A 9,298-nucleotide genomic window follows, 5' to 3' on the forward strand; every position below is an offset into this window, starting at 1 on the left:
GAGTCTTCATCCAACGGTGTTTGGTAAATTTTATGGCATAAATATAAATGAAATGATATGAATCTAGTAATCGCGTCACATCCAAAAAAAAAACACTCGTACCGTGAACAACGAAAAAAAGAAAAAAATCTGACCGTTGAGCTGAACTGCTTGTGCTCAAACTTATATAGCAGCTTGCGTTCAGGGCCCTTTGTTTTCGGGTTTATTTTATTTTTCGAGCTCAAAAAGAGTGGTGTCCGATTCTTGCCCAAAGACTATTTGCGGGAAAATGTGGATACATCCCCAGGCAAGTGAACGACCAGTGCCTCGTGTAGAACCTCACTTAGCAATTAAGCTTGTAAAATCGCTTCAAAATTTACATTGACGTTATATATAAAATCCGGTGAGCAGTACGAGCACTAAATGCGCTTCGTGTTGCTTATAGGCCACAACGACACGAACACAAGCCTAGGGTTCAGTGGGATAGGCGCTGGAGACCCAGGCGAGGTTTTATTCCATCGGCTACGAACCCATGGACTGCCGTAATACCGCGGTTCATCCGAAGGGAGCCCTTGAGAAAGGCTGCTTCTGGGAACTGCACGAGATGCAAGTGCAGCAGCCACCTTTTCATCAGACGTGAACTCAGAACCACACCAGCCAGCTTTTTGCTCCGGTTTCCTTACTCGTCTGAATAATATGTGTTTTCCTCAGAACTGCGGTTAATAATTAGGGAACTTGAAATGTTATTAAAACTCAAACTAAAAGGTCTTACATCCTTCTATACAAGCCCTCGAAAAATTACCGTTTGCCGTTAGGCCATTATATTCCGGGTGTCACAAATCGCGACATGCCAACATTTATCATGTATTGATGTATGCATGGAGCTTTGATGCAGGTTTCGGTGTCAATATGTTCCCGGTAGCAGTGCGGTGTAAATATATGAATGGCACCACTGCGACGATGTTGAGTTCAGGAAACCGAGGCACGCATTCACGAGCGTTAATCAGTGCTCAAAGGCAGTTGGAGATAAGAGTTAATGAAGAATACCTAAATAATCTGTGATTCGCTGATGACAATATCTTAGTAAGTCACTCGGGTGATGAACTGCAAGGCATGATCAATGACTTAGACAGGCAGAGGAGAACGGTGGGTCTGAGATTTAACATGCAGAACGCCAAAATAATGTTCAGAAGCCTAGCAAGAGAACATCAGTTCACAATTGGCAGCGAGGTGCTGGAAGTGGTGAAGGAATAGTTGGGACAGGTAGCGACCGCTGATCTGGATCATTAGATAGAACTAGGAGGCTAAGAATGGGGTGGAGCGCATATGGCAGGTTTTCTCGGATCATGAATGGCATTTTGCCCAATATCCCTCAAAATAAAAGTGTACAACAGCTGTATCTTACCGGTACTCACATACGGGGCCGAAACGTGGGGGCTAACAAAAAGGGTTCAGCTTAAGTTAAGAAAACACAGCGAGCCATGGAAATAAAAATGATGGGTGTAACGTTAAGAGACCGGAAGCGGGCACAGTGGCTGGGGAACAAACGCGGGGTAATGACATCCTAGTCGAAATCAAGAGAAGGAAATGGCCTTGATTTATTGAGGGGGGGGGGGGGGGGGGGTGTTAACGTCCCAAAGCGACTCAGGCTGTGAGGGGCGCCGTAGTGAAGATCTCCAGAAATTTCGGCCACCTGGGGTTCTTTGACGTGCACTGACATCGCACAGTACACGGGCCTCTAGAATTTTGCCTCCATCGAAATTCAACCGCCGCGGCCGGGATCGAACCCGCGTCTTTCGGGCCAGCAGCCGAGCGCCGTAAAGACTCAGCCACCGCGGCGGCTACAGAAATGGCCTTGGGCAGGGCGTCTAATGTGAAGGCAAGATAACCGCTGGTCTTCAAGGGTAAATGAGTGGATTCAAAGAGAAGGCAAGCGTAGCAGGAAGCGGCAGAAGGTTAGGTGGGCGGATGAAATTAAGAAGCTTGCCCGCCGCTGGCACAGGACCGAGTTAAATGGATAGACATGGAAGTGGCTTTGTCCTGCAATGGGCGTTGTCAGGCTGATTATGATGATGACGACGACCATGATGATGATGATGATGATTGCCGAAAGAATAAGGCATGGTTTGATTTACAAAATGTTGTTTACATTTAATTCGACTTTGCATGTGGTGTGTTTAGATGCCCTAAGACACGTTTCTGGTGAATAGCCGTTGCTTCCTGGTTTGCCGCTATCTTGCGGTATTCGGCACTTGCACCAATTTTCCTATTCGAAGAAATATACTCAAACATTGTGTTCGAGAATTCCTGCATTTCTTCCGCCGGATTATGACCACTAGCAGCAAGCTGTTAAGGTTCCGGTCGACGCAGGGTGGTGCTGCGCCGGATGACAAGGTTAAAGTTATTTCCCTGTAACCACAGCGAATGCGACAGCCCAGAGTGCATGAGAGCTTTACAATGGGACCATTATGTGCACAGCTGCAGCACCAGTGTGGACGTAAACGACTACGCGAAATGGCGCTGATGGTCCGAGCTTGTTCTTTGCAGCAGTGGAAACGCTCATATTGCCACTGTAACGTGCAATCGACTGCACTGCATTCGCCAAATCAATTTTCGGTGCAACCACCTTACTTAAGTCTCTCTCTCTTTCCTTTGAGAAAAGTATGATTGTTACTAAGATGACCTAATGCTGAATGTCGCGAATGCTGATTTCTTGTACCACATTTACAAACTTAGCTTTTCAGTGTGGGTTTACTAGCTCGCATATTGCAGTGTTTTTTTCAATTGTTTAGCCACTTGATCGTTAAAGACTTTTCTCGTTTGACCGGTTTTTCTCGCTGTTCCTTTTTTTTAGTTTTCAGATGGCGGCGCTTTGTATCAGGACACTTTCTAGACACTACTTAAAGATATGATCGACGCGTTCCAGCTACGGACATCGATTGTTCCTTTCTCGCCAGGCCTATAGGGCAAAGTTGTACATATGCAAAATAAATTGTCGCACAAATGCACTGAATGCTGCGGGAAGACGGCTGCCAGAATAATCTGCACAGTTTTGAACACTATACGCTGTGGAGTTCACAACCCACTACAGATCTGTAAAATCATTACTTTCAAATAAATATATTGAACCTGTTATCTAAGCCGTCTGTGTTGAAATTGAGCGCTTAAAATGATGTCTACCGGATTTTTCTTTCGAAGCTTATATGTGCTTCCTAGTTCCTTTTCTTGTTTGCTTTCTGTCTACACTGAGCGAACCTCTGTAAAGGTTAAATTAGGAAATAAAAACTCAGCTGTGGCTTATTGCAAAACCACGGGAAGTTTCAAAACTTATTAAAAAAAGCGACATTTCATCTGCCGTGCAACGTCAGGCTCGTGCTGAATCACTACGTGCGTCGTAACCCGCACCTAGATAACAGCCTAATTTTGCCGCCTTCAAGGCAGGCAAACCGAAAACCTCCGTAAAGCAGCTCTGCGCTGCTGGGTGATGTCGACCAGTCCTAAACTAAATATCAGTGTAAGACACAAATAGTCTGCAAGTGCCGGAGTTCAGAATTTATTCGCGTCAGGAGACCACAGAGGCTCTATCATTTCTAAATTTGGACAAAGTGTCGAAGCCCGCCTAAGGACCTTTGGGAGCCGCGACAATTTTTTGTTATATTTCTTTGTGAAGGTTTAACTTCCCAAAGCAATTCAGGCTATGAGGGACGCCGTAGAGAAGGCCTCCGGAATAATTTAGACCACCTGCGGTTATTTAACGTGCCCTCACACCGCACAGTACGTGCACTTCTAGAGTTTCGTCTCCATCGAAATTCGACCGCCGTGGTCTGGATTGAACCCGCGTTTCTCGTTAGACTTCAGTCCCTTAGCTGGAGTTCAGCAATGAGATTCGATAGCATACAGTGGCCATTGCCAATCCATCTTCGTGAGTGGTGGCCGTTGAGTCTGTCGGATGGTCTTTCAAAAAATAGAGAGCTGTACCCGAAGTCTAGCGTTTTGGCCTCCTCGCGGGTGCGTTGTCTTCGGCGGAAGGTCTTAATATACAAGAGCGTCTTGACGTTTTTGCACTGAGGCTTAAGCCGTGTGGAGGCAGGCGCTTGTGTGCAGCTGACGGGGCTTCATTTCGAATTCTGATGCTTTGCAGTTTGACCCTTCACTGTGACAGCCTCAAGCCAAATTCTCAGCCAAGCTAAGACCGAATAGGGCAGTAGGCTTACGGTGCCAAAAACTGACGAAACAGTTTTGAAACTGCTCATAGATACGCTTCCGCCAAGCGACAAACGAATGCATATCTGCGCGTCTTCCATAGGCGTATACGTCCCTCGTATTTTCAACATTTCCGTTTGTATTTGTCGGTGAATATGCACACACTAATGCGGAAATAAGCAACATCATGGCCGAATCACTGTAGTGCTGAAATTTTCGTCGCCCCACTTCACTCATGACAGGTAAAAATATGGGTCATCCCTCAGGTCTTCATAGTGGTCGTTGTCACAAAATTCGGCGCATCTTCGAAAAAACCGGCGCTGCGGGTGCGTAATCGCGTCCGCGTGCGGTAAAATAGAGAGTTTTAGTTTCACGTACGTAGAGCTCTTACGGGTGACCAGTGCGCATGCGCAGAACGCAAAGGGTATGCGCGAGTCTCACGTACGTACGTGAGATTCGAATTTTTACGTTGCGGTCTTTACGTTGCTTGCGTACGTAGCGTTGACAAACATGGCGGCGCCCTGCTCGCCGCTTCAGAGCGATAACAGCTTCGTCGCTAATCCCTCGACGCGATATCGTGTTCTAAACTGTTGTATTCGCCTTCGATTTGCCCATTATTACCCCAGCATAAGGTTTCAAGCGACAAATAGCTTTTGTTTTTCAGACAGAAGGGCGATTTTTCAGCTGTTAAGCCTGACGAAGTAGCGTTGGTCGTCATCATAGCAACGGTCTCGCGAGATCTCGATCTGAGAGAGCCCCAATCCAGCCAAACATAGCCAAACCGCCAAACACGAGAACCATAGAGTTTATTATTATTAACTAGAGGGAAAGCCGGCGCCCCGCCTATGGGAGTTTGCATGGAGCGTCCTCGAAACCACCTCTACCACCATGGGCGCTCTAAGCATCATGGGGCGGAGAGCTACCGACTGCAGAACTACAACCTTTGGCCAAACATAATGAAAAAAACAAACGTTTTTTGGTAATCAAGAATTTCCTTTCATTTAATATGCTGTCTATATATTGCAGTAAACGAGCAGAAAGGCATGTAAATGAAAAGTTTGCTCAAAATAAGCTATGGCTTGTTCTCCTATTGGCCAAGCATTGCAGACCACAAAAGCCAATATTTCGCGCTTAACAGGCGCACTTTGAAAAAGAATTATGTTTTTGAAAAAAAAAATGTCGCTTCATCGTTTTATAAGGTTTTTCTACCGCATTTCGGAAAACAAAAACCTTTTATTGGCGTCGTGTGTTGTTGCGTTTTCGATACTATGGTTTTTGCACACTACTTCTACGCCAAAGTCGTCTGCGCGTGGAGCGCACTGTGGATACGGAATTGGACATCTCTGTAAGACCACTCCGTGTTCCTGAGAAAAGAAAACCTACTGTCCTGCACCAAGTAGCTCATCGCCCCATGATGCTTTGCGCGCCCATGGAGGCACAGGTGCAGTGCCACCAGCTTTCCCTCTAGTTAATAGTAAGAAACTCTATGACGAGAACAGACCGAATGGCTTGGCTTAAAGACTTGTCTTTGATGATTTAGGCTACAACCAGTGTCTGTGTTTCTTAGTAGATGGCGCTAGGAGTAACGCGCGGGGTGCGTCGCGTATGTGTAACTATGGGACTCCATGTACGCGAAAACTCGCGCGAACGCGAAGGCGACGGCGGTAAGCGACGAGCGACGCCGTCACGCGAAGCACAATGCATGTGTCGCCTGCCGTGTCGCTCGGATCTGCAACCACAGAAAATTTCGCTCGTCGCCCGGAAGTCCCCCACGCGACTGGCCAATCAGAGCCCCCCAAAGCCGTTTCGGTTTGTCCACGGTGTCTCACGAAACCAGCCCATCGTCTTGGTCATCGCCACCGTCGAGAAAATATTTGGTTTTGTAGCTGAGAGGCAGACCCGCATGATTTAAATAATTAAAACAATCTACTTGTTGGGTACGGAGGGCTAACAGCATTTGGAGTGGGCTACGCGAGCGGGCGTACTGCAGGGAGAGATGCATGTCGAGCGCGGGTACCGGCGCTCGATCCACCGTGCCGCTGCGCTCCAACTGTGCAGAAACACTCTCGGCGCGCGTTCTCGCTGGTAAATTATAGTTTGCTCACTTACAATCAGATTGTGGTGACAGTTTATGGGAGTGTTTTTATTAAGCCGGAGCGCACAGGCACCGAACGAAAGCACACATCCCTCGTGAACCCGTGATGTGACTTCGTCTCCGCAAGCACGCCGTTAGTTATCTCTACTAACGCTACACCGCTGCCGTAGAGGAAATATTCCTTTGGGCCTGACTATGAGGCACACACAAAATTTTCAGAGAGAGAACAGGTTTCGGGCGTGTTTCTAAGCTTGACTGCGCAAAGCACGGAGTCCGCTGCGCACGCCGCGGGTTCGCGTCGCCTGCCGCCTTCGCTTGCATGGAGGTTACCCACAAGCGACGGAGCGAGCGTCACCGTGCCGTCTTGTCGCGTCGCTCGCTCTTTCCCGCACATGGAGTCCAGGCTTAAGGGTTTCAGACGACCTGCGTGCAGGCTACGTATACTTCTCACGTTTGAGTACGTGAACCATCTACGTACGTGAAACTAGAACTATCCAATAAAACAAAAAAAACAGCGGGGAAGGAACCCCGGGGGCTCCTTACTTTCCAACCAGCTCGCCGGCGCGGCGCCGAGGGAGGCATAGCCGCGCGCGGCGTCGATTCTTCTAGAGTATCGGAGAAGTTTTTGCTTGTTGTCGACGGAAATGGGGTAACCTTGTCCGCGCTAAAGTGATACCCTCTCCCCTTCGCTCCTGCGCCGATGACTCAGCGTGCCGAGAATGACCTAGATTTTTCTGGACGGTGATTTCCGGACTCGACCAATGGCGTTGCGCGCCCGGCGCGAGAAGGAGGAGGAGTTTGTGCCGTTGAAGCTGCGTGTATGTGCTCGCCTGATTGGCGCGAAGAACAAACAGACGCGGTCTGCGCCTATAAAGCAGGGGCTGTAACCGCTGTCGGTTAGCCCGAGCCACCGTTTAAGCTTCCGAGAAGCGCGCCCGCACGACTCCCGGGAGAACACCACTCGACCAGCCCGGGCCAGCGATGCAACGTGCGCCAACCTGCGGGACGGCCCCGTCGAGCTCCTCAGGTCGTCGGACTGTCGCAGTGCCCGGTGAACAAATTGTGTTTTGTTTATTTGTCTCTCTCTGTGTTAGTGCACTTCAGGTGCAAAAATTGTGTTGAATTGTATCTCTCTCTATTGTGACTTTGCATGAGTTGCATTGTATTTGTACTTTCTATGTTCTCGTACGAGTGATTATGAAAGCCTCTGTATCGTCTCTCAGCTGTATAAACTTTTTTGTTTTGTGAACCTTTGGCTCCGACCCATTCTCTGGTTTGCGACCCGCGAAAGCTGGGCACCAAACGACCAACCCCCTTGTGACTTGGTAGCTGGTCTCCGACTGAGCTTGCCAGGCTGAGTCGAGGGCATCTCCTTTGTGACCGAGACCGCTACCGCCCACACGCTCTAAGGGTATCTGGGAGCGCACGCAAAAGTGCGCGAAGTGGTGACAGTCGTACTACTAAAGCGACGGAGCCACAAACCAGAATACCTTGCAGCGAAGACGTCTCAAAAGCAGCTGGAGCTTGAGATTTATCATGAGGTATCAATATTCTACATAATTTTCGCGTACTACACGCATTGTAAGTCGGAATTTTCTCTCTGAAGTGGTAATAAGCGTACATATATCCACTCCATCGAAGACAACGGCGCCGAGAACACTATGCTTAAGGATAAAAAATGAAGCCGCAATGCAGGGCTGTTGGCCGTCGCCGCATTACGCGACTTTTCAGTATGCCATTTCCTGAGGATATTCCGTGCAGAAGTTACAATATGGATTAATTGCTCCCGCATTTTTGAACGAATTTGGAGAATTTCGGAGCACTAAGCTTTAAAAAATTACTCACCACGCTCTAATATGTAACCGAAACGTTTAAATATTTGACATAAGCGACCTTGGAGAAATTTCAACCAAACAAAATTCAAGCAGTGAAGCCATTGTACGAGGTAAAAAAAAGAAGCACTGTTGTCAATAGGATGATTTTGTGGAAATAAGAGTAAAAAAGCCAATGGCCATTTTATATGCTGAAGTCGAGCAGCTGAGCGGCACGCCATAGTGGAAGGCTCCGGACAAATTTCAACCATCTGACAATCATTGTGCACCAAAACCTCGGCGCACGAGTATTTTAGCATTTCGCCTCCATTAAAATTCAACCGCCGCGGCTGGGATCGAACCCGTATCCTCGTGCTCAGCAGCCAATCACTACAACCACTGAGTCATTGCGCAAGCAGGTCTATGAAATTGTTCCAAGTGTAGAGCAGCAAAAAATTGATGGAGGAGTTTCAAGCGATCTGCCACGGCGAAAATTCTAAGCACGAAAACTTTGCAGCAAGACCTCGTTTGTTCCAACCTACGTATAGCTCGCTTGTGTCTGCAAATGCTGGTTGCTAAAGTATAGACTTTAGCCGTTGCAATAGAGTGCTGTGGGACGCAGTCGCGCGCAGCGTGCGTATGCACGCGCAACATACCGTTTTACGCTCCCACCCTGCTCTTTCCTATCCAAGTAACGAATTCCCAAATCGTTAGCAGTAGAGCACTCTATTTGCGAGAACGTGTATATCGGCGCTAAAGTCGGATACAAGAACGATGTGGTGTCAGAGGAGACCCTCCAACCAGTGGCGTCGACATGCCATAACGTCGCGGACAATCGCCTTGCACATACTAGCGTGCAGATGCTAGCGGTCGTAGCAGGTGCAGGGTAGTTGACCGTGCCTACGTAACAATAATGCGACCCCACTGGCTGGAGGGCCTAAAAGGCGTCCTGAGTTGTATCCGGCTACATACAGAACAAATCAGGAATCACCTCCTAAAACCGACAGAGCTGCGGAGCGCCTCCAGAGGTCCAAGCTCAAGAGCGCTGTTCAATCAACTTCTACCTCTCTAATGCGTGCATCACTGCCCCCTCCTGTGTAACACCGGCATGATGCGGCGTGGGCTAGTTAGAATGGAAGTCAGTCATGCTGTCTGTAGTAATATGGCTTCAGGCGAACCACGCGCACTTCAGTACGGTTCAACCGTGGTG

At 48.3% G+C, this 9,298-nt stretch overlaps 1 protein-coding gene across 1 annotated transcript in view; it reads left to right on the plus strand.

Moving 5' to 3' along the window:
• LOC144129010 (uncharacterized) overlaps nt 1–2,872 on the plus strand; it is a 45,235-nt gene extending 42,363 nt beyond the window's left edge. Inside the window, exon 5 of the mRNA XM_077662915.1 lies at nt 2,841–2,872. Within this exon, the coding sequence (XP_077519041.1) occupies nt 2,841–2,872 (32 nt within the window). The remainder of the gene's footprint in view (nt 1–2,840) is intronic.
• Nucleotides 2,873–9,298: the final 6,426 nt, after the last annotated feature.

This window comes from Amblyomma americanum, chromosome 1 (genome assembly GCF_052857255.1).
Source record: "Amblyomma americanum isolate KBUSLIRL-KWMA chromosome 1, ASM5285725v1, whole genome shotgun sequence".
Lineage (NCBI taxonomy): Eukaryota > Metazoa > Arthropoda > Arachnida > Ixodida > Ixodidae > Amblyomma > Amblyomma americanum.